The sequence below is a fragment of the Rhineura floridana genome, chromosome 5, assembly GCF_030035675.1.
Source record: "Rhineura floridana isolate rRhiFlo1 chromosome 5, rRhiFlo1.hap2, whole genome shotgun sequence".
Classification (NCBI taxonomy): domain Eukaryota; kingdom Metazoa; phylum Chordata; class Lepidosauria; order Squamata; family Rhineuridae; genus Rhineura; species Rhineura floridana.
In genome coordinates, this window is record NC_084484.1 from 27,019,168 (window position 1) to 27,045,003 (window position 25,836).

The window sequence follows — 25,836 nt, forward strand, 5'->3', positions numbered from 1 at the left end:
CTGAAGAAGCCAAGAGCTGGACAATCTCATCGAAGTCAAAGCTAAAGGCAATGAAAGTGACCAGAGGTAAGTCTAAGAAGCTTCTTTACTACACTTATTTCCAAAGATGAAGCTGTGGAGAGGACAAAGGACAAATTCTAAGAAAGATTTCATTTCAAGTTTAGTTAAAGGAAAATACTGGATTTCAAGGAAAGGAAGAATGACATTCTGCTATGCAAGTCTAGGCTTGTTCTGACAATACTACCTTACCTCACCACACTGCTCTCAGAGACTATAGCATGGTGTGGTTGGGAACTGTCAGGATGCAGACCTACTGAGACCTTGAACCTGAGGTCTCCTCAGAGTAGGTGGAAGGGGAACAGGACCTTTTGGCATATCTTCAGACTGCCAGAGACCCCAAAAAGACAACGCATCCAGTCATCCCTGCCCCTGGACTAGAGGTCCCACAGCGTCCTCCCATCTGTCCCAGAGCCACAGGAGTAGAGGAGACAGCACACCTGGCAAGACCTTCAGAGCCACTGTAAAAATGCCTGGCTAGGTGCATGTGAAGCCACTCAGTAGTGGGGGGAGGCACATGGAAGCACCTGCTCAGTTCATGGCCCAACCGAGAGATCAGCTCTGAGTTGGAGCTGCTTCACTGCCAAAGCATCAGCGTCAGCCTTCCTAAGCTGGGGAAATGGACAGGAACACATTTTGGTTAACACACTGCCTTCTCTACCAAGCTTCTTCACTACACACAGAATGTCACCCCTGAACTGAGAGACACTACATTCATATCAGTCTCCCTGGCCCTGTCATTCTCTAGACTCATCTTTCAGGTTCTGGGTTGTGGCAGTTCAGTTCTAGCAGTGGTTTGTACTGCAATAAGTAAACTTGCAGATTATGCAAGGCCAAGTGGGACAGAGCAGTTTTTGATTCTAAAAACACTTGCAATCCCCTTTTGTTATGCTTTCTTGCTCATGCAAAGTTGCATTGATGTCAGGTGGCTGCAACTGAACCCATAGCTTTTAGATGCTAAAGTTTTGGGTATGATGCAAGAGACTGGCATCTTCCCCCTTAGCCTCTATATTTTCTAAAAGGTAAGGTACACTGACTGTAAATGTCCCTTGTTTTCGTTTCCTCTTTGAAGACCCCAAGACCTTGATGATCTCATCAAAGTGAACTGTACATCTAATGAGCGTGCCAAGGGGTGAGTCTCGCAATCAAGTTGCTCACCTACGTACTTTAAATGTAATCTAGTTTTTCAGTGTTTCCTTCCCCACCACCACCTGGAACTTTGTGAATGTTACTTTTGGAAGCGATCAAAGATAATGCCTAGTTCCTTCAGGAAACTAGAATTTCCATAGTGCCTTAGTTGGGAACTGAAACAACTAATCTGGCTAAATTTGTAGTATAGACATGCTTGTATTTGCGTACCCCCCTTCACAAAAATACTGTGTATGTACACAAATTCAAAGACAGAATTTAAATTTAGTGCATGGTTTTCCTGTTGGTGAGATCTCATTTTTGCACGTGTAAGGAGCGGACGATAAAAGCTGTAGTCTAAGTCTTTCTTGTCCATTGGCAATTAGATGCATTTCTGCCTGTGAAAATTAGCACTTGTAGAGAGACCTTTATGCAGGGTCTATACAACTTAAAATACTGTATATTGCTCTGATTCGTGCATTCCAAGAGTGAAGAGGGGGTGGGGTTGAGCTGACATCCAATCTGCTGGGGCAAAGACTGGGCCTGATCATCCTGCTCACTACCTATCCATTGCTACTCCTAAGATTGAAGACTTCTAACAATAACACTACATCTATTCCCCCATTTCAAGCCCATCAAAAATCTGTGAAAAGAACTCCTTGGTCGGAAAATCTTAACTTTATTTGTAATTCCCTATTCCATAGTAGCTCTTTCCAATCATTACGTAAGTCAATTATAGACGACTCTCAAGATCCCATCCTGATCTTTCAAACTATTCTCTCTAATCTTAGACCTTATTTAACTTGTTATAATAATGGTCCGACCCACATATCTAAGGCATCTTCCTGGTTTGATCAGGACTGTAGAGTCGCGAAAAGAAATCTCAAGTCATCCCTCTCTCTTTTTTTGAAATTTAAGACACAGTATACCTATCTGGTTTTTAAAACAACTAAGGCATCTTATAAAAGCCTATTAAAAGGGGAAAAAGCTAAGTTTGCTGAATTAAGTTGGCAGCGCTTATCCTTAGCAATCTCCGAACATCAGGATCGTAAATTTTGGCAAATAGTCAAATCTGGATCCTTCTCTGCCAATAATTCTAACGCTGCACAGATTCCGCTGGCAATATGGCATTCTCACTTTACTAATCTTTACTATGCAAATACAGTCACTAATACCTACCCTAATATGTTAAATAATGGCATTATGACTTCTTGGCCCCCCGTAACAACTAACGAAATAAAAGCTTTAATAGACTCCTTAAAAAATGGGAAAGCCCCTGGAGAAGATTTTCTCCCTCCTGAGATTTTTAGACATTTCTCGGAGTGGTGGGCTCCCCTCCTGGCCCGCCTATTTACTAGAATTAATGACTCTGGCTTGATCCCAGATGGATGGAAAAATAGCATAATCGTCCCTATTTATAAGAAAGGCGATCCCTTGGTCCCTTCTAACTATAGACCCATTAGCTTATTGAATGTAGCTGCTAAATTATATAGCAAATATCTGCTCAATAAGCTGATTGACTGGGTAGATTTCCACCAGTTAATTCACCCAGAACAAATAGGTTTTCGTAAAGGGTCTTCACCTATAGATCACTGCCTGACCCTTCATTTTCTAGCGAAACAGAGTATTGCAGGTCCAACAAAACATCTGTATGCGGCTTTTGTGGACCTCGCCGCAGCCTTTGATTCGATAGATAGGACTCTACTGTGGTCCAAGTTGCATGACTTAAACATCGACCCGCACCTGCTCTTTCTCATTAGAGCACTCTATACCAACACCTTTGCCCTGGTGAGAGACAGCAAAACAGGAGCTTTATCTGACCCAATATTGGTGGAGAAGGGAGTTAAACAGGGTTGCCTGTTGGCCCCCCTTCTCTTTAATTTATTTTTGAATAATGTTATCTCTGCATTATCGGCCCGCAATTTTTTCCACCGTCCGTTGGGTGTAGGAAAATTTCTGTGTTACTTTACGCTGACGATATGGTTCTTCTTTCCTTAACACCTCTTGGTCTTCGGAGGCTACTAAGTAGTTTACAAATTTACTGTACCAATGAAAACCTAAAAGTAAACTATGATAAAACAAATATTCTAGTTTTTGGAAAGAGATTTAAGAGCCACCGTTGGCGGATGGCAGACACTCAGCTTATACAGTCACGAACATATAAATACTTAGGAATTTTATTTTCAGACACTTTATCCTGGAAACCCCATATTCACCATATTAAAGCTATGGTGGGAAAAACAATAGGAGCTATACTAAAATTCTATCGTACGTCAGGAGGCAACTTGATCTTACCAATTTTGAAAATTTATAAAGCTAAAGTGATCCCTCAATTACTCTATGGCGTAACGGTTTGGGGATGGGATAGGAATATTATAAAGATCTTAGAATCTTCCCAAAATGACTTCCTTAGACGTATTCTGTTACTACCAAAGGGCACTTCAGCAGCAATGTTGCGTTCGGAGACTAGTTTTCCCCCACTATCTGCCCGCATTCACTATGCTCTTTTGAAGTTTTTGAGATCGTTTGATTCTCTTCCGGATAGAAAACTTTTAAGTGCATGTTTTGTACATCCTTTGGCCTCTAAATTGTGGCTTAGTAACCTAGAGGATTTACTACGTATCTATCATATTTTTCCACGAGAATTTAACTCGATCTCAAATTCTACTCACCTTCAAGTAGTCATTTTTCATCACTCTCACAGTGTAGATAGACTATCACTTATGAACTCAAAGGTTGCCCCATGGTTTTGGAGATTCAAGTCAGATTTTGACTGCTCACTTTACCTTTTATCACCCCTCCCGTTAGCCTTAAGACATGCCTTTACAGCTCTACGTTTTTTCTCGCTGCCTAATGCAGCTAGAGAAGGCTGGCTCTCTGATACTCCTAATGTCCAAAAGTTTTGTATCTGTGGTGCACCGGAGCCAGAAGATCTTCCTCACATACTATTTTCCTGTCCCATCTATAATAATCCCCGAGCTAGATTTCTTAGGTCTGTGCAGCATTACGATAGGCTAATCTCAATCCAGGGAAACATAATTATTTTAATGTCTGATCTTGAACCCGAGATCACTTATAATGTCTTGCTGTTTACTTTAGCCGCCCGAAATTTAAGGGCCAATTTTAAAAGCACGCTCTCATTGGATACTGCTAATAATGGAGCTAATTTATAACTAAATTTTAACCTTTTCTATTTTAAGTTAGTTATTAAATTTTATTCAGATTGTATTTTATTTATTACTTTCTGCCTAGTTTTGCAACTTTGTACAAATGTTATACTGATTTTACTGTTATTTGTTTTTGTTGTTGTTGTTGTTTTGATATCTGTAGGCCTTTGGCCCTGGAATAAACTTATACTACTACCCATCCATTGCGGCCACTGAGAATGGCAGGGCTGTGGGTGTAGTGGTGGCTCTGCCAATCCATAGAGCTCTAGTGGCAGCAGCGTGGAGTTTGGATTGTGCTGTAAATGTGTAGTCATGATACAGTGAGGCCAGTGAGGAGAATCTCTTGTAAAGGCAACACTTCTGAATAAGACACTGTGCTTACTGAATTGAGCCTTCCCTCTATTTACAACCTGAAACACATTGGATTATTCAATACATTTGATTTTGCATCTATTATTAGATTTAGTCTTCCTTTCTATGCATGAAAATTGGCAAATCTCACTTCTTGTTTCTGATAAATGAGATTGTTGAACCTGAAAGTTGATGTCATGGTAAAGCAATTGTTGTACCCCACTCCAGTGTTTTGTTAATGTGCACTCCTAGCTCATGCTATATCCCACTGTGCACATGCATGTCAAAAGGGCATCCAAAGATGAATCTTCCAAGCTAAGAATTAATGGAATGCCTCTTTTTTAAAATCCACCTATGAAAATAAACACATTATTGCCTGAATAGTCCTAAAACCACAGAAAATTAGGAAAGCATTCAACAAAGCCAGCCAATCTAGCCTCTTACTAAAAGGGGGTGCATCTTCCCACAAATCTTTTTGGGGTGGTCCATGTGGCCATTTTTTCCTCTGTGTCTGAGGTCACACTCACTTGGTGAAAAACTCATATGAAGCATAGATACCAATGTTGTTTCTCAGGGATTCCCATGACTCAGAAAACCAAAGAAATTGCCAATGAGAATAGTGTTTGTATCCATGGAAATTCCTGTTTATGCTAGACACTTCCCACACAAATGTATCCTCAGTGTAAGAGCGTTGCACAAAAACAAAATTGATTGGATTTTATCCAGACTTAGTCACACTCAGAGTAGACGCACTGAAATAAATTGGAGCTGTAGTCATGACTAACTTAAAGAGACCCACTAATTTCAATCCTAACTCACGTACCTGAGATTAAGCCCCAATGAATTCAGTGGGTTTTACTTCTGGGTAGACATAGTTAGGATTGCAAGCTGAAGTCTGGATCCAAACCCCTGTGTGACTTACAAGGTCTTTATAGGGTGGGTTGGCAGAAATGGGGCTTTCCAGGGGCAAGGCAGGGCTGAGGTGACTCCATTACTGTTGTGTGACAGCATTGGGCCCAGTTTGGACCCAAACACTGCATCAGCTCCAGGATTTCTCATCCATCTCCCTGCCCTCCCTCTATCTTCCGACCCAGCTGCTGTGCATAAAGGCAGGGTGCCGATGCAGTGGTGGCCCTGCTCCATAAAGCTCTGATGGACTCTGGGGAGGTTAGAACTGCAGTCCTAGCATACATCGAAGACTGAACCAGAAAAAGTAGTGTTCAAAGGGAAGCTTTAGAAAGTACTAGGAGCAGAGGAAAAATAGCATGTTACTGAGGAATGTTCAAAACAATATTTAAGTAAAGTCTCAGCAGGATTTTCCAGTTGTAAGACTTTATCTGCATATGTTCTGAAAGGCTGTAAACATGTTTAGTACAAAAAGGCTGGGCTCTTACCTTAGCATCAAAGCCATTGGTTGTGCCTGCACTGCCCACAGCAGCTGGTGGTGATGATGGGTCTGGCACTTGTTTCAGAAGTTCCCCAAAGCAGGTGAGAATGCCATTATTTTCCTCATTTTGTTAACCATCATTTTCGCACTGTTTATATCATGATTTTATTATTATTATTTATTTATTGCACTTGTATACTGCCCTATAGCCGAAGCTCTCTGGATTTTACATTTATGTATACATTTATATTATATTCTTATAGCTTCAGCATATTATTTATTTCATTTATCCGCACCATCTGGACCCTGCCTTTCCTTTAAGCAGTTCCAGTTTACCCTGTGAGACCTGTTTGGCCCTCTCTCTTACCGTTTTCCATCGACTGATTAGCACGTTCCTCTTCTGGCAAGGGTTTGTCTCGCCAGTGACAGCCAGATGATTTTCATGTAGTAGACCTTCATTTCAGAATGCTTTATTCTGCTGAGCCTGTTCCTGTTTTTATGCTATTGTTTTATATTTTTTATAGGATTGTTTTGTTTTCAATTGTTGCAAGCCAGACTGAGTGATGCAATTGCATTTGGAAGGGCAGCGTATAAGTTTCTAATAAGTATCTCAACAACCCTGTGAAAGGTGAAACTGCTGAGATATGGTGAATCGCCCCAGGCCATCCAGTAAGCTTTGTAGCTAACCAAAGATCTAAGTTCAGAGTCCAGTGCTCTAACCACTAGGCAACCACATTGACTCTGTTGACATTAGCAGATTTGGTCTGTTTTTATTAATGAGCAAGTCTTCAGAGATGACCATCTCTTTACAAGGTCCCAGAGTATGGTCCGAAGGTGCATGGAGCCACTGCCTTGCTGAAGCTAAGCAAGTTTGGGTCTGATCAGTACCTGGATGGGAGAGCAGCTGGGAACTAGAAGGAAGGCAGAATACAACTGTAAGAAAATAAATAAAATAAAATAAATATATGACGCATAGCTCTGCTCAGATAGTATTCTCATCCTGAGTTTGTATTCGTTGTATTGTAGTTTAATTTTGCTCGACTATAAGCATAATTCTTGAAGAACAGGAAAACTATAAAGTGCTTATTTTAATAGCTGTATTAAGAAGATAGCAGATCACATTTTTTACATCTTAAGACATGGCTCGCTAAACACAAACTACTTAGCATCAGACATACCCGTACATATCCTCAGGAGAACATCTTTACAGTTGCATAGAGAGTCAAGATATTTAGCACCATAGTGCCAGTTTCTTGAGCAAAGAGCAAGAGAGGCCAAAGCTGCATGCCGTGGCAGCAGGCACACTGGCTCACACTTGAATCTGCTGCACTCAGCTAGAAGAAAGTGGGTTGGGTGTAATTAAGGAGTCTGATGTTAGGAACAAAAGGGGTGGGTGGGTGAGGAGCACAGAATCTTCCCCTTGCCTGCCACTTCCCTCCCTGCAGTTTGCCCCAATATCACTTGGTTGGGATAAAAACACTTGTGAGGGAAAAAGCTGAGGGAAAAAGCTTATAAAAGTCACACCCCACCACTTTATATCTGGGGCAAATCTGTGTTTTAAAGACTCAATAGGAAAATAAAGACAAGGAGAAAGATATAGGGACTGTTCAGTCATTACATTTTGGGGACAATGCTTAGTCCAGATTCCAGAATCAGATTGTCATGTGCTTCTGCCCCCAACCCCCAAGAGGTGGAAAGTCATACGTGGGTTGGTCTGTATCACATTGATTTGAATACAGTATCTCCCTGCTCACCTGATCTGTCCCTGGAAATAATGGTGGCTTTGGTGTTTGGATGGTGTCACAGGACAGCCAATGTGAGAAACCGTGTTCACATAAAGGCAGTACAACCCATATCAGTTGTTAACTTTCTTCCCCGTGGAGGCAATCCCACCAAAACTCTCAAAGGGTGAAGAATTCTCAGAACACGATGATTGAACGGTAAAAATAAAAACAGTAAAAATTAAAACTGAGTCCCACAACACAAGTTAGGGTCAAGGGTTGAAAATCTGAAAAAGACTGAAGATTGCTGAACTAAACTACTGTCTTGCTTCTAAACATGCTTATGCAGAAAGAACTCAAGAATTCGTTTCCAGAGAATGTGGGACCAAACCACACTTCTACTACAGTTAGAATATTTGTCTGTACTTAAGTCTGTGAACAGGCCTCCTAATATTAGGTTAATATGAAACTAGATTTGGCATGAATTCACCGTGTCACCCTGTCTAATAACATAATCGAGGTGAGGTTGCTTCAATCCAGTATTTTATCAGATCAGAAGTTACATTCTACCTACTCAAAGGGAGGAGCAAGCAGAAAGTGGCCTGGTTTGTACACCACGCTAAGACAAACCATGGCTTAGCATGAATGCATGAGTGTATGGGTTCCAGGAGAGATTGCAGCTGCTTTACTCCTCCCTTGTCATTTTGTTGCTGTGCCACACTGAGGCTAAGACATGGTTTGGCTTAGCGTATCATCTGAACCTGGGGTCATGGTTTAGCTCTCTCCAGACTAACTGCAAACCATAAATCATAGGACAAACGTTTGTTACAGCTTGTGATTAGTTTGAGAGCTAAACTATGAGCCTTGGTTCAGATAACATGCTATGCCAAATCAAACCCTGCCTAAGTGCAGCACAGCAGCAAAACCACCATGGAGGAGCATAGTAGTTGTGATTTCTTCTTGGGGAGCTTTCATGCTTATGAGTTTGCGCGCTAAGCCATGGTTTGGCTTAGCATGATGTGTGAACCTGGCTGGTGTGTGTGATCCTGAGGTCCACTCTTTCACACTCTGTAATCAGATAGAACATATTATCTGAACCAAGCCTCAGTGTGGGTTTATGTGCTGGCATTAGAATTCTTTAGGAAGCTTAGTTTTGATCATGTCACCGAAGGAGGAAAAGATAAACAAATCTCAAGACAACGTTAATATATGTAAATGTTGGAAAAATAACATTTTGCTGGAATTTTTAGCTGTAATGAAAATCCTGATGAGGATAACCTTACTGTACTTAATGTACCAATACCTGGACTACTGATTACTAATGTTTTCAAATACTTGATACATTAAGTTCTACCAGTCATTCTTCCCTGGGTGTATGGGTGGTCAGTGGTTTCTTTCTTGCGAAGATTATAGTAACCACTCCAATTTTGTCTTTTTGTTTTTCTCACAGGGGAAGAGACTTAGATGACCTCATTTCTGTAAATAACACTGCACAGAAAAACAGAAGGCAATATTTTTAATTCTCTTTCTTTTGCACATTACAAACCTGTTATGTGAGCCTAGAGCAAAAATATATCCCACATACGTGCAATTGTGGGCACATGGTGCTCCTGCATATGAAGGCATTCCCATTCACTTCCATGAAGCACTACACCTGTATCAAATGCATGCCCAAAGTTTTTCCTCCATTCAAAGGAGGTAGCTTGTGAATTGGGGGTCTGGAGGATAAGAAATGGGACCTGCTTTGCTGTGATTGGGGGTCTGGAGGATAGAAGTAAGTGGGGACATTGAGGGCAGGAATGTTTTGTGTGCACATTGTTGTGGACATGAAGCTCTGGATTGGAGTACTCATTCCTGCATGGTCTGCTAGATGAGGGCTTAGGCTGCTGTGCTCCAAACGTTTACCCTTAAACAAGACTCTTAAGAATGAGTAAGAAGTACATGGAACTAGGGCTTGGTGAATTGTACCTGTGATTAGTGGGATGGTCATAAGCATACCTACCTAAAAGTAAGCTTCTCTGAAAGAGCTGTAACTTATTTCTGCATAACACATTTAGGACTGGGGTATTAATTGACTTGGATTGCAATATTATGTATTCTTACTTTTGGAACTGGTCCTATTAGATGCAGTACAGCGTACGTCTAAAGAAATATGAATAGGATTGGGGCATGAAGTCAAATGTTTTGATTTGTAATAAAGGAGCTGTGTTTCTTCATAGCAGATTGTGCTTCATATTTCCTAAAGCTTGAATCGGTTCTAAAAATTAAAATATATGCTCTCTCAGAAGTCAATGATGACTTGATCAAATAATATTCTTGTTTCCATTTTTGAAAAATCAGTCCCAGTGCCAAGTAAAAGAGTATTTTGGGGTCATCAAGCTATTCTCTATCTTTGACAGAAGCCAAGAACTAGATGATCTCATTGTAATAAAGTCATCTACTGTGGATCAAAATAAAAACTGGTGAGTTTATTTCTCATAACTGCTGTCGTCCTAAACTACTTGCAATGCATAGCTCACATTGATCCCCATGCAAAAAAAGTTCACAAGATGATGGGGAAAGTTTAGATAACTCAGTGGCAGAGAACATGCTTTGCATGCAGAAGGTTCCAGGTTCAGTCTCTGACATCTCCAGACAGAGTTGGGAGAAACCATTGTCAGAAAACCTAGAGAGCTGCTATGTAGCTATTTTGTATAATTTGTTTGCAGCAGTATTGCATAATAACATACTTGCAAACAAGCAAAAAAAAAAGTTCTCTGTTCAAGCCCCAACTGTATATACTGTTTTAAGTGCAGAGGGATTTGTTCTCTTTTCTGTAATTAAAGAAAAAAATCTTCAAGGCCATATCTATCTCTTCCTCTGAGTCTGTGTATGGCAATATGCATGCCCTCACACAAATACAGTTCTCTGCAAGGAGGAGGGGAACTGATGTGGGAAGCAGAACCTTGTGCAAGCAGAATCTTGTGAACAGAACAGTGAGGGAGGGGATGTGTGTGGATGCATTGCATTGTGGAACTGGCAAAGTCCACAAACAACTTGTTCTTTACTGGGTCTCCTTCTTAAATGGATCTGCTTCTGTAGTTTGTGTTTTTATTGATTGATTGTATTTGTATACCACCCCATAGCTGAAGCTCTGGGCGGTTTACAGTAACTAAAAACATTTAAAACAAATATACAAATTTAAAACAAGAAGGGCAAGGATCCAGCACAGAAGTGGTTGCACAAACCTGTCCAAGCACCTTGTCAACGTCCTCAGGCTGTACCAACTAAAACTCATCCAAGAAATCGGGACAAGGCTGTGCTCTGGATACCTCACTTGATTCACCTGCTATAACACTGGAGTCTAAGTCCTGGTGGATGCTAAAGATTTTATCCTGGAAGTGCCTAGCAAATTCATTACAGCAGGCCTCAGATGGTTCTACCATGTCCCTGAGGCCAGAGTGTAATAGCCCCCAGACAATTCTGAAGAGCTCCGCTGGGTGGCAGAGTGATGATTTGATAGTGGCAGCAAAATATTGTTTTTTTGCTGCCCTCACTGCCCCTAAATACAGCTTACCATAGACACTTACCAGTGTATAATTGCATCCACTAGGAGTTAGTCTCCATCTGCACTCAAGCAGTGTCCTATATTGTTTCATTGCTCTCAGCTCTGGGGTATACCGTGGAGCCGTACGAGCTCTACACAGGAGAGGGTGCTCAGGAGCAATCATGTCAACCACCCGGGTCATTTCTGTATTCCACAGTTCAACCAGGGTTTCGATGGAAGCACCAGCCCTATCAGCTGGAAAACTCCCCAGAGCCCTTTGGAAACCATCCGGATCCATTAATCTCTGGGGGTGGACCAACTTAATAGATCTCCCACCCTTGAAGAGGGGAAAAGCTGCTGTAAGTCTAAACTTCAGCAAGCAGTGATCTGTCCATGACAGAGGGACTGATGCAAGGCCCCCCCACATTCAGATCACCAACTCCATGTCCAGTTGCAAAAACCAAATCTAGAGTATGCCCTGCTACATGTGTTGGGCCAATGGCATATTGGGACATTTTAGGCTCAGAACTTCAAATTATCAAGCTAAATATTTGGCAGTTACTGCATGTGCAGCCCAATCCTGTACAGGTTAACTCAGGTTGTTTCCAGAGGACCTGTTTATTGAGCATTCCTTCTGATTTGTTTGTGGGAAGGTTATCCCACACTTTCCAGTGCATTATCCCATCACTTTCCTTATCACAAAAAGTCCATTTTGTGGGGAGGAAGCAGATTTGTTGCACAAAAGCACCAAATCAACTTTAATTGTACAACCTGAATTTGCTGGTATGTGATTGAATCCGACCTGAAAATAGCAACAGTCTAGAAGTGCCCTCAAAAATGAATCTCACTGAGTTCAATGGACTTACTCTCAGATAAGAATGTATAGGCTTGGCAGCTTTAGTAACCATCATACTATGACAATTCATCTTCTTGCAACTAATTAACAAAGGAACCTCTACTCCAGTCTCCCAAACCTCCATCACCCCCAATTTGAGAAAGGTCATGACCAGGGGTACAGTTGCCCAGGGTCTCAGGGAGTCTTAGACCCTTTACTTTTTTGGGAGCAGGGTCCCTATGTTTCCAGCATCCTACAAGCCAATCAGCATGAAAGGGGAACGTATTAGCAGTTTAGAAGAGTCTTCTAATATGTTTCCTTGTCTTTCCTGATTGAAGCCAGAGTGAAAAGACGTGAGTGAGCCACTGAGAAGACACTTCTCAGTAGCTAACACTCTCCCCTTTCATGCTGATTGGCTATTAGGGATGTCTGTTGTTGTGGGAGAAGGCATTAACAAGGATATCATTCTCACCCAAGCAGCAAAAAGGGAGGGAGGGGTATGGCTGTGACCCCCACTTCTGAATTTGCCACTACACTACTGGTCATGGCCCAGGGATGGTGCACATGTTTTGCATGCAGACAGTCCCAGCTTAATCTCCAGCATCAACAAGTAGGGCTCAGCCTCTCCCTTGCTTGAAATTCTGGACAGCCATCAACAACACTGCGGTAGATGGTGCAATGGTCTGTCCAGTGGAGTGTCCAATGTTCCCATGTTCCCTTTCTTCTGCCCTCCTCAGCTCACCGCTGGAGATGCTTCTCTGGGAACTGGTAACATCTTCCACCTTAGGCTGCTGGCTGTTTTAAAGAATGAAGACTTTGGAGGAATCCCTGTAGCAGTAAAATCTCTCTGACTTCCAAGTCACCTCAAGCAAGAGTAGGGTTGCAGCCAAAGATTGTATATGAAGAATGGCCTTCCTTCTCTGCTCATTGCTTTAGATTGGAGGAACGGTAGAGAGGCCCTCATTCAGGGTACATGCTCTGCATATAAAAAGATGGCTGGCACTGAGGGCCATTGATTTAGCAGAGCTCTGGCACAAAAACAGGCATTCAGAAGGAAGGCAAAGCAGGCAGCATTTGATGAATGCATTCTCTTTGAGGATTTTTCCTTAATTTTTCCCTTTCCCCTTTTAATGTTTTTAATCCCCGCCACACACACACACTCTCACACTATTTGTGTACTATAGGAAGTGAGAAATAATGAAAATATCATGGCCAGGCTACTTTTGCTTACTCCAGCTTCTTCCTCCACAGGGCACCAGACCAAGGTTATGAATCTGCCAATATTCCGGACAGTCAATCAGAAATTAACCATTCATACCAGGTCAAAAGAGAATCCAGGTACAGCATTTGTAAATCAATACATTCAGTGTTTTCTTTTTCCTCCACCTTCAACATGTTGTCTGTGCTGTAAACACAAAACAAGGAGTTTTAAGAGAAATTCAATTTTCCCTGTCTGGCAATTTCTTGTGGGTACAAGAGGGGAAGTCCCATGTGAGTAACACACACATGGAGCTTCCCCACCTGTAAATGTCCCCATTCATCTCATGGGAGAGAAGAACTCTGTATGTACAAAGGGATACAACACAGAGAGCTGCTCCCTTTATTTAAAAGAATGGGGAGCTTGCTTGGGCAGGCATCAAAGTACGTACTCTCTCAAAAGCTCACTTTTCCATAGTTCTCAAAGATGCAAAACGTTGAAAAGGAACATAACTTATTAATGTTACTCCTTTCCCTGGGTCCCACTAATTACACGAACCTGAAGTTGCTCAGCTCAAGGGCCAAAAGCCTTCATGTCTATGCTAGTAAACCCACAAATCTATTGCACATATAGTGTGATTAGATAAACATAGGATCTGTGATATCAATAGTGTGCAAATGCAGTCTTCTGGCACTTTGCAACACACAGGTCTTTTTTTCTGAGTTGTTACGGCTTTCATTCTTTCCCTTACACATTCATCAGCTGCTAGTGGGTGAATACAAGTGGCTATCTTTGGAGGGGTAATTCACCATAGTGTGCATATAACTACTTGGAAAGCTAATTGCCTTGCCAAGTGGCGAAGAGAGTTCATTTTGCTTGGGGTGAGTCTGTACTTCTATATGGTGTAATTCCATGTTGAATGAATGTATGTGTGATTCAGGGTGCTGATTCCATGGGAAAGACCCATGCTTTCAATCCTACCCATGTGGTCACTCCTACAGTATGGAGTCCTATAAAGGGGGATCGTGTCAATTATTAATCAAGCATAGTGTGCAGGTGACCATCTGAGTTAGCCAGTCATCTGTATTGCCCTGTCAGGTGTTAAGGAAATTTTCTACCACACATCCATACCCGATCAAAAAGTTGGGCAAGTGATAAAATACTCCTCACTCACATGATGGTACAGATGGTCAGCTTTCCAAGTGGTTTCACGCATATTATGCTAGGCCCTGTTTCCACATTCCCCATGCATTGGCATGGAACTACTGCAGAGCCCCTCCTCCCAGCTGTATGGCTCCTCCCCATGCCATTGTTTACCCTAGGGAAACTGAGGTAATGCTGGAATAGCAAGGAGTCGCCCTGTAGATGAGGGATGGGATCTGTTAGCTGCTGCCGGTTCAAAAGCATTCTGTCAACCTAACAGGCTGGTATCGATTTGAGTTTGTTTTCTGTCTGCTAGCTGTTGCTTTTTCTGATCCATTTTCCCCCGTCAAAAAATATTGATATTAATATTGATATTTTAAAGGAAATATCAATAAATGAAAGGAAATATTGATCATATTATTCTTAATATCAATGTTTTAGAGGCAATTTTTTTTTTAAAAAATCATTTTTGAAAATAGCCACAGAAAATTGCTACGTAAAAATCCAATCTGCAACGATAAAGCAAATTAATGGAAAATTTGGTACCAAATCTAAATTGAGCAGAATTCTAGCACATTGTCAGTGTAGACTCACCACCCCCTGTGGTTCTTGGCTTCCATACTACTATGTTGCAATGGAATGGGTGACATTGCCATGGCTCCCATGCTGTCAAAATAACATAAGAACCTAGCCTTAGTATGTGGTTATCTGCGGTTTTGTCTACATTTGTATCAGAATAAGGTGCTAGAATACTGAGTTGGTAGATTAGACTCTGCCACTTCAGAGTGTAAGAGTGGATGCCGCTTTTTAATGTTTCCTGCAAGTAAAATGCTTGCACATCAGGGCCAAAGGTTCTAGCCCAGAACACTTCTTACTGTGCTGTGCTTTTCTACGTGCAGAGATTTCTTTAAAAATACAAGGAAGCATTCAAAAAAGGGATCTCTGGCCACAATCTGAAGTGGTACACTCCATTCTTTCGCTTTGGAATTCTACATTCCTACCTCATTCTGATGCATTTAGAACTGTATTCACCATGATCCTGCACAGAATTGTGGTAAAAAAAAAACACCTTATATCCATTGGGTAACACACGGAAGAGGAACAGCTTTTGAAGTGATTATGCGTGCACTGTATTAAAGTTCTACTTGATAAACGTCTGTCTGTATCCATCCAGTGATTCAAAAATGCAGTCAAAAGTGAGGTCTAAAATGAACAATGAAACCTAGCATGGGAAGTAATAGTTTATAGCTAGTGTGAAGAAGGTGACTAGAGAGAAGTTTTTCTTCCTTTCTCATAATAGTAAGAACATAAGAACATAAGAAGAGCCTGCTGGATCAGGCCAGTGGCCCATCTAGTCCAGCATCCTGTTCTCACAGTGGCCAACCAGGTGCCTGGGGGAAGCCCGCAAGCAGGACCCGAGTGCAAGAACACTCTCCCCTCCTGAGGCTTCCGGCAACTGGTTTTCAGAAGCATGCTGCCTCTGACTAGGGTGGCAGAGCACAGCCATCACAGCTAGTAGCCATTGATAGCCCTGTCCTGAGGCCACCCAGTGAAACTTAAGGGCATGAGATTTGGGTCAGACAAAAGGAAGCACAGTGCATAGTTAACTATGGAATTTGCTACCACAAGAGACATGTAAAAAGATAAATCTACCCATGGCTACTAATCATGATGGTCCCGGATCTGAGGTAGCCTGCCTCTGAATCCAGGCTGTTGGGAACACTGGCAGGAGGAGGGTTATTGTGCTCAGTCCTGCTTATGGGTTTTCCATACAAGTCAGGTTGGACTAGACAGACCTTTGGTATGATCCAGCAGGACACTGTCTTTTCTTATCATTATTGTATATTTATTTTTAGAGAATGAAATTCTCTACATTTTGTATGTGTTTCAGCTGTAATGCCTCAAGCAGTTGCTCAAGTCCAAAGGACACTATTGTGTACACAAGAACATATGAGAATAGGTACCTGAAAAATACATGTAGTATTTTTCCCAAATATTTCCTTGTCTACTAATTCCAAAAAATAACTGTTTAAACATGATTTGTTTAAACGCAAGCAACGTTATTTTTCTGCTATGGTGTGCCTAACCTGAGATTTCTGACTTCTTGAATATGTAGAATGAATAATAATAATATAAAGTGACAGAAACATTTCTGGGGTTTTGTGACATCCAGAATAAATTTTGGAAGTTAAACACACGGCAGAAGAGATTAGAGAGAAATTACTGGAAAAGGCTATCAATATTCACAGACTACAGCCACAGTGCAATACTCAGCTAAGCCATTTGGCTCCAGCAGAGGTTTAGCACGCCTAATGTTGTACTGAGATGTGGCTCAGGTGGTGTGTGCTTGCGGGGGGGGGTATGTACACAAGCATTTGAACACAGAATAATAATTAGGATTTATGGAGTGAGGTCTGCAGCCCACCAACCAGCCATTTATGTTGTTGACCCATTAAAGGCATGGTAAGCCTCCTGGTTTTGCTGCCTAGCTGAGACTGCAAACACGTAAACAATTATTGCAGTGATTACAGTGCTTGTAGTGACTCTGACCCTGCAATAGATTTGCAAGAGAAATAAATGCACTGTGTTGTAAAACATAAAATGATATTTTTAAGTTTTCTTTTCGCCTTGCGTCTCATCCATCTTTTATTTTCCTGAATATTTTTCATGTATGGCATCTATATCTGATACTGTGTGCTTCTCTGTTATTTTAGAAATCTGTTACTTCTAAAATAACAAGTGCTTAAGCATATGTTTAAGATATGAGCCCCTTGGGGCACAATCCTCATTCTGCATGAGCCCCACTGAGCTGTGCAAAAGTAAGGTTTGCGCGCTTTTTAATATAATGTATGACCCTTCTGCTCCTACTCCTCCCCTGATGTTCTTATAAAAATATTTCTCTTTATTTTGAAGCCTGCCTTTGAGTCTGTGTGGATAGCTTTGATGTTGATTGATGATATGCTGGAGTGCAAACTTGAAAAGTAAAAAAAAACACCCTATTGTTAATCACTTGTCACATATTCATTGTATTGCAGCAGATTTCCCCATGATGCTTATGAATATAACATCCCTGGAAAATCTATTAAAACTGTTTATTCTACTTCTGATAGGTGAGTATATATAGATAGAGAGTACTGTTCATGAGGAGAGAATGGGGAAGGAAGCCAAGTGAGAAGCATATTTTCAGTTCCACCCCCCCTCCACCACACGAGCTTTTACACTTTTTATCTTAAGGCCTTCCCCAGTTCACACCTGCACATTCTTCACCCGGTTACTCTACACTAGCTGCAGAATATGTGAACTGATTTCACTGAAAAAGTATTGCAACACAAGTGAGCTGATATCAGTCAATATGAAAAGCTGTCTGTAGTGTTAGATTTGTGTCAGTCCATTCATAGATACATTTATTATTTATTAGATTTCTGTCCTGCCATTCCTCCCAGTAGGAACCCAGGGCAGCAAACAAAAGCACTAAAAACACTCTGAAACATCATGAAAATAGAGTTCAAAATATATTACAACAAAACATCCTTAAAAACATATTAAAACAAAACATCTTTTTTAAAAAAAGCTTTAAAAACATTTAAAAAAGCAATTCCAACACAGATGCAGACTAGGATAAGGTCTCTACTTAAAAGGCTTGCTGAAACAGGAGGGTCTTCCATAGGTGCAGGAAATACAACAGAGAATATTTAAGGGGAGGAAATTCCAAAGGGTAGGCTCCACAACACTAAAGGTCCGCTTCCTATGTTGTGCGGAACGGACCTCCTGATAAGATGGTATCCGTAGGAGGCCCTCACCTGCAGAGTATAGTGACTGACTGGGTATATGGGGTATAAGACGATCTTTCAGTTATCCTGGTCCCAACCTGCATAGGGCTTTGTACACCAAAACCAGAACCTTGAACTTAGCCCAGTAGCTAATAGGTAACCAGTGCAATTCTTTCAACAGCGGGGTGATATGTTGGCAATACTCTACCCCAGTGAGCAGTCTCGCCACCGCATTTTGCACCAGCTGCAGCTTCTGGACCAACCTCAAGGGCAGCCCCACATAGAGCGCATTACAGTAATCCAGCCTGGAGGTTACCAGTGTGTGGACAACAGTGCTCAGGCTATCTGGGTCCAGAAACAGCCACAGCTGTCTTACCAGCTGAAGCTGGTAAAAAGCACTCTCAGCCACGGAGGCCACCTGGGCCTCTGCGACAAAGATTGATTCAGGAGCATTCCCAGACTACTAACCTGCTCTTTCAGAGGGAGTACAACCCCATCCAAAGCAGGCAACTGACCAATTATCTGAACTCAGGAAACACCAACCCACAACGTCTCCATCTTGCTAAGATTCAGATTCAGTTTATTGGCCCTCATCCAGCCAACCACCGAGTCCAGGCACTGGTCCAGGGCTTGCACGGCCTCTCCCAAGAGAAACAGAGCTGGGTATCATCAGCATACTGCTGATACCTTGCCCCAAATCTCCTGATGACCACTCCCAAGGGCTTCATATAGATGTTAAACAGCATGGGGGACAAGATGGTACCCTGCGGCACTCCACAGCACAACTGCCAGGGGGCTGAAAGACAATCACCCAATGCTATTCTCTGAAAAAAAAACCTGGAGACAGGATCGGAACCACTGTGGCTCCAATACCCATCTCACCAAGTTGGCCCAGAAGGATACCATGGTCAATTATATCAAAAGCTGCAGAGAGATCCAGTAAGAATAACAGGGTCGCACTCCCCCTGTCTTTCTCCCAATAAAGGTGATCCACCCGGGCGACCAAGTCAATTCAGTACCATAACCAGGCCTGAACCCAAACTGGAATGGATCAAGATTATCTGTTTCATCCAAGAGTACTTGCAATTGCTGCGCCACAACCCTCTCAAACACCTTCCCTAAAAAGGGGGTATTTGCAACCAGGCAGTAGTTATCACAAACCAGTGGGTCCAGGGTGGCCTTTTTCAGGAGCAGTCAGATCACTGCCTCTTTCAGGGTGGCTGAAACCACTCCCTCCCACAACAATTCATTGACCACACCCTGGATCCACTTGGTCAGACCCCCTCAGCAAGCTTTAATAAGGCAAGAAGGGCAAGGGTCAAGGGGACATGTTGCTGGCCACATCATCGCAGGTACCTTGTCTGCATCATCAGGCTGCATCAACCAAAACCGATCCCAAGAAGTTGCAGCAGACGTTGCACTGGACACCTCTTTGGGGACTACAGTAGATGTGACTGGGGCATCAAGACTGCTATGGAGGCAAGCAACTTTACCCTCAAAGTGCCTTGCAAACAATTCAAAGTGGGCCTCTGAAGGGTCTAAAACTCCATTTCCTGGAGTTGATGTCAACAGACTCGACAGTACGGAAAACCTCCACTGGATGGCTACTTAAGGATGTGATGGTGGCAAAGAAGTGGGCCTTCTAAACCACCCTCACCACCACGGTAGGCACAATTATGTTTTACTTGTGCCTGATCAGCCTCACAGCAGGTCTTTTGCCACTTGCGCTCTAGCCATCATCCAGACTGTTTTGTTGCCCTTAGTTCACTGGTGTACCAAGGTGCAAACCGGGCTCCACAATGCCAGAGAGGGCACTCAGGGGCAACTATGTTAAGAGCCCAACGTGCCTTGCTGTTCCACAGCATGACAAGGACTTCAACAGGGTCACCTGCTCTATCTACTAGGAACTTCCCCAAGACATTCAGGAATCCAGTGGATTCCATTAGTCCCTGGGGGTGGACCATCTTAATCTGTCCATCACCCCTGCAAGGGAGTATCAGGGCCGTAAGTCTAAACTTCACCAGGAAGTGGTCTGACCATGATATCCACCCCCTATCTCCAGACTACTCCTTCCTCCACCTGGAGCAAAACCCAAGTCAAGGGAACACCCTGTCCTATGTGTCAGGCAAGTGACAACTTGAGACAGACCCATGGTCGTCATGGAAGCCATGAAATCCCAAGCCAGAACACTAGAGGCAGTCTCAGCACAGACACTGAAATCACCCAGGACTATTGTTCTGGGCTCCTCCGATAACACAGCCAAGACAGCCTCCGCCAGTTCAGTGAGAGAAGCTGCCAGGAAGTAGGGTAGATAGTACACCAGCAGCAACCCTAGTTTCCTGTCTCCTTGGCCTGACAGCAGGTGCAGGCCCTCACAGCCAGCTCCAAAACAGAGTGGTTTCCTGTTAACGGAGATGTAAGTTCTGTAGGCCACAGGAACCCCTCCCCCCATCCCTGCAGCCTGTGCTGGTGCTGCACCGAGTATCCAGATGGGCAAAGCTGTGTCAGATCAACTCCTCCCAGCTCATCCACCCAGGTCTCAGTAATGCACACCAAATCGGCACCCTCATTCATGATCGAATCATGGATGAGTGTGGTCTTATTGTGTACCGATCTGGCGTTAAAGAACAGCACACACAGGCTAGTGGGCACAGCAGATGAGCAACGAGGAACCCATCCATGAGAGGAGTGGAACAAGGTGTAGATAGCCTTGCCCTCATCTTCTATGGTCGCTCACCATCTCCCCATGGCTATACCTCCCTCTACCCATGATCGCTGAAATTGGGGTAGCATCATCCATGTTCCTCCTTATGAAGACTTCTCCTAAACATCTGAAGTTGTCACTTGATGTTACTGTCATCGACATGCATGTGTGAACTAGCCCATTATCTAGATGTGCTGCTCAGTGAGACTAGTCAGTTTCAGCCCAGCAACAGCAGGTACCAACCAGCCCTGTTTTTAAATGATTATTCTATACAGGCAAAATGCAATAGCGTGTTTTTTAAACTAACCGTTTGGATAAGCCCTAAATTCTCCCTTTCGGCAGGGGTGGGGAACACCTCCAGGTGTTACCATTATCCCTCACCGTTATCTATGCCTGCTGGGGCCGATGGGACTTTGAGTCCAACAATAACTGGAGGGCTGCAAGTTCCCCATTCCTGCCTTAGGACATTCACTATTTGTCTAGCAGCCGCTCTTCCAAGCTCTGACTATTCTGCCAGACACTGGCATAGTGTTTGTCCACACTTTTGCTACCTTAGTGACTGAGTGGGAGCTGTGCAAGAACTTAGTGGTCATGCAGCTCCCATTCATTTAAATGGGGATTGTTCAGAAAAATTCACAGGTGAATTGTGCCTTATGACGTCAAACAATTCAGTCTCAACATCAGTATAAGCCCTTTCTTTGTATGCCAAGCGATGGTGAGAAGGTTGTGTATTGCTGTGTGCTGCAAAGTGTTGTGCAGGCATGGGAACATGAGGATACTTGCACAGTTCCTCAACAGTGATGTCTCATGTGCTCCCATCCCTCCAGCAGAATGTGCTCAACAAATCCTGTTCTTTCATAGGGCCATTATTGAAAAAGAAATGTGTACTTACTGCCGGAAGCCCTTGAGCACAGACACAAAGATGATTCTTGATGCCTTGCAGATTTGCTGTCATGCAACTTGCTTCAAGGTAGGAACATGTTTTCACCCAACTGTCATTAAATATATAAAAATGTGTATTATTGAAGTTGTTTGAGCCTTAAAAATATGCGTAAGGTTTTGGTAACTGGATATTATATATGTAACAAGTGGGACCTAGAACAGAATGTTGCAATGTGGAGTATGCCTGGTCAAGGTGCCAGCTAGCCAGCCAGCCATGTCCTCTCCAGGATACTCTGTTCCATTCCCCCCTCCAACAATCAGCCAGCATTCATGGCCACTGAGGATGTTCTATATTTTTGGGAGGTTTTCCCCCACCCCTTTTTAGGATCTATTTTCCTAAAAAGTTTTTGTACTTCTGCAAACCTTGGAGTTCCTCATAGCTGACTGAAACTCCTTGTGTGTAGATGGTACTGTTTTGACTATGTAAGGATACCCAGAGAATGAGTTTGTTATTAGTCAAAGAATACAGAGATTCTTTGGCTTGGTTTGGTTGTAATGCAAAAACATTTTGCATTACATGCACAGGTCTGCTCCCCCTCTTCTAATATAGTCATGAGCAGGAGATTGTAAGCATTTACTTCTGTTTTCAACTGATCACTGAAATTGGGAACTGTGGTTCATTTCAACTATAGTTTATCAAAGCAAAACAGTATCATAAAACCATAGTTTGAAGTTGGCTTGTTTGGTATGACCATAACTAAAAGTAACTACAGCTTGTCCAAGTTCAGACACAATGACAAACTTGTGACTAGTTGAAAAGGAAAGCATATCGATATTTGGAAAAATTGTTAAGTTTATTGTTGGTATTACATTTTTAAATTATTGCCGTTATTAAAGTTCTGCCCAATAAAAATATGAAAAAAGTAAGTAAATGCTTTTTGTGGTTGTGTTGGAGAGAGTGGGAAGTGTATGAGCCTGAGGCTTGTGCATGTGGCATGAAACTATAAAGTTATGACGGAGCACAGCTTCTATCTGGTAAATACCATGAAAAGATGAAATGTTATCTGTGGCTTTATCAGACACAGTAACTGTATCTGACTGAATAATGAAGGAGGACCTTGTAGCTCAGTGGAGGATCACATGTTTTGTGTGCATAAAGTTCCAAGTTAAATCTCTGGTATCCCCAGTTAAAGGATTTCATGTAGTTAGGCTGGAAGTACCTCTGCCTGAACACCTGATACGTTGCTGCAAGTCAGAGTAGACAGTTCTGGTCTAGATGGGCCAATGGTCTTACTCAATATAAGGCAACATCAAATGTATTATTATTATTTATTACATTTGTATCCCACCCCTCCTCCCAAAGGAACCCAGGGTGGCAAACACACAAATAACTGGGTTTTAAAACAAATTAGAGAATAGTCCTATGGTCTCTGGAAGGGAATCCCAAGGACCATAGGACAGAGCAGATCTCCTCTACCCCATGGAAAGGGAGGAGGCCTGCCCTCATAAGGATCGTTGTTGTGGGCATGGAAACCTTCAGTGCCCTTGCCTTTCTGCCATTGATACTCTGGTGGTAGTAACAGCAAAAACAAGGCAAAAAAAGCAATGGACCATTCATGTGACAGCTTGGAGGAGGCACCTAGAACAGAGGGGGAAGTACACTAGCTCTGAAGCTGGTATGCTGATTTTTCCTCTATAGAATCAAGGTATACGGGTATGCTGCAAAACTAGTGTGTGGTGAGGAAGAAAAATACATCAAAATATTGCGTTTAAACTGATACTTCTGTTCTGCATAGAACAGTTGAACAATGAAGAAAACTATATTCATACAGGAGAAAACAACCCTGAGGCTAATTTTTTCTGAGTTCAGCCATACTGAACACCATAAAGCATATTAAAGATGGCTCAGTATTAGGGGTTTTCTTGTTGATTGACTTTCATAGCATGGCTACCAGTTAGGTACTGGGGTAGGTTTAAGGTGCTGGAATTGGTGTACAAAGCCCTATACAGCTTGGGACCAGGATACCTAAAACAGTACCTCATCCCCTACCCAGTCATTGCCTTCTGCAGGAGAGGGCACCCTGGAGATACCATCCTATCAGGCAGCCTGTTCTCCATGATGCGTTTAGTGTGATGGCACCTACCCTTTGGACCCCCCCCCTTACATATCAGACAGGCGCCTTCTCTATCTTCCTGGCACCTGCTAAAGATATTCTTCTTTCAACAAGCCTGATAAAATCCTTGTCCCTGTTGGTATCTGTCTTGAAACTGCATTGATTTTATATACGTGCTACTGTTTTAAACTGTTTGTCTATTTATAATGTTTCAGTTGTTTCTAGATAGATAGATACACACACACACACGTTTTAACATATAGTTAACTGTTTTATATATCCTATTACCTTGTAAATAGCTTCATGAAACCTCATGGGAAGCAATTTATAAATGAAATAACATCTAAAGATTTTTGTTTAACTCTGTGTGTGTGTTTCAAGTGTGAAGTCTGCAAAGCACCTTTGGAAAACCTGAAGGCAGGAGACAGCATTTGGATTTACAAGAACACAGTGCATTGTGAACCATGCTATTCTGAAGTTAGAGGTAAATTATACTTGAGAGCGCCTCCTTGAAGGTTACATTGTTACAACAACAAGGGAGGCATTGAGTTCAAAGTACTTCTAAAACACTGCAGTTCAGTTCCCGTTTATGGTGATGTAGATTCAAAATGTAGTGAATGCAGATGTCCAGTATGGATTTCTTGAATGTCTGAATGTGTTTCCCCACTTGTTGGCCAAAACACCACTGAACCTTAACAATCATATTTAAAAGACTATCAATATCTGGAATATCTCTGAGAATATGGAACTGAAATATATCTGAGTTTAGAGATAATCACCATATTTATCTGGAATTGTCAGCATTCATATTGCCAACATATATTTTAGATATGATATTAAATAAAAATTGGATACCATCAAAGTTTTTGCTTTTGTTTACAACATTGTTTACAACATTGTGCACATTTTCAGTTGTTTCTAATTGATATTCTCTTTCTCTTACAGCATCATGGGTCTACTAATTTGGACCGAAATCAGATCAAGTGTGATCTTCGATGGATCAGCTATGTGCATTTATCTCTGAAAATCATATGCTTTTTTAGGATGAGGGAAGCATTCTGAGAATAATCACACACAGTATACATCTGAAGCTATAAAAATTGAAGGAAGAAAATGTATGATGGCATGTGTGCATGCATTATCAGCAAGAAAATAATGTCTAAGTCTGCAATCCTATGTACAATTCCATAGGAGTAAGCCCCACTGAAAACAGCAGGACTTATATTTCTGAGTAAACATGCATGGGTTTTAGGGAAAGTGTATCATATGAAGGTATCTAATTAAGTCTTGAATAAAGTACCATTGGTTTCTGTTCATTCCAGTATAATTCACACATCTGTGTTTTTAAGTTGAATATTTGCATGTGAAAATAACACATCGTAGATCTAACACCGCATGCTGGAACTTTCACCCCATCTCAAGAACAGTGGTGTCAATCCAGATAACGTGAGTTGTGTTTTAAGTCCCAATGAAACCAATGGATCAAGGTTGTTGAAACTTACTTAGGCTCAACTACCTTTCTCTGGATTGCTTTTGACTGGAGTCAGTTCACCTGGCCAAGGGTAGAAACAAACTCACTGTTCTGCTGGTTCCCGTGCATCTCCCCACCTCTATCTTCTGAAAACCAGAGCACTCGGCACTAGTCAAACTCTGCCCCTTTTTACGGTAAAACCAGGTGGAAGCAGCTTGAGTACATTTTTTAAAAATCAACTTCAAAGAGATTTTGCAACTGATTAGCAGATCAACCTGTTCCCCCTCCAGATGTGGCTAATGGAAATGCTTTGGCTTGACGACTAGTGTGTTTACAGCCTAATAATCAGGTGATGTCCATGCATACATGAACCTCCCCTCAC

At 42.2% G+C, this 25,836-nt stretch overlaps 1 protein-coding gene across 5 annotated transcripts in view; it reads left to right on the forward strand.

Moving 5' to 3' along the window:
* Window positions 1-25,299, forward strand: part of SCEL (sciellin) — an 83,828-nt gene extending 58,529 nt beyond the window's left edge. Inside the window, exons 13-22 of one of the 5 annotated variants that reach the window (XM_061630075.1) lie at window positions 7-66; window positions 1,130-1,189; window positions 9,262-9,318; window positions 10,211-10,273; window positions 13,424-13,510; window positions 16,405-16,473; window positions 17,549-17,623; window positions 21,849-21,957; window positions 24,365-24,467; window positions 24,929-25,299. In XM_061630075.1, coding sequence (XP_061486059.1) covers window positions 7-66; window positions 1,130-1,189; window positions 9,262-9,318; window positions 10,211-10,273; window positions 13,424-13,510; window positions 16,405-16,473; window positions 17,549-17,623; window positions 21,849-21,957; window positions 24,365-24,467; window positions 24,929-24,945 — 700 coding nt within the window. In that variant the 3' untranslated portion in view covers window positions 24,946-25,299. The remainder of the gene's footprint in view (window positions 1-6; window positions 67-1,129; window positions 1,190-9,261; window positions 9,319-10,210; window positions 10,274-13,423; window positions 13,511-16,404; window positions 16,474-17,548; window positions 17,624-21,848; window positions 21,958-24,364; window positions 24,468-24,928) is intronic. The other 4 variants (XM_061630076.1, XM_061630078.1, XM_061630079.1 and 1 more) reach the window with 4 other exon arrangements.
* The last annotated feature ends 537 nt before the right edge of the window (window positions 25,300-25,836 follow it).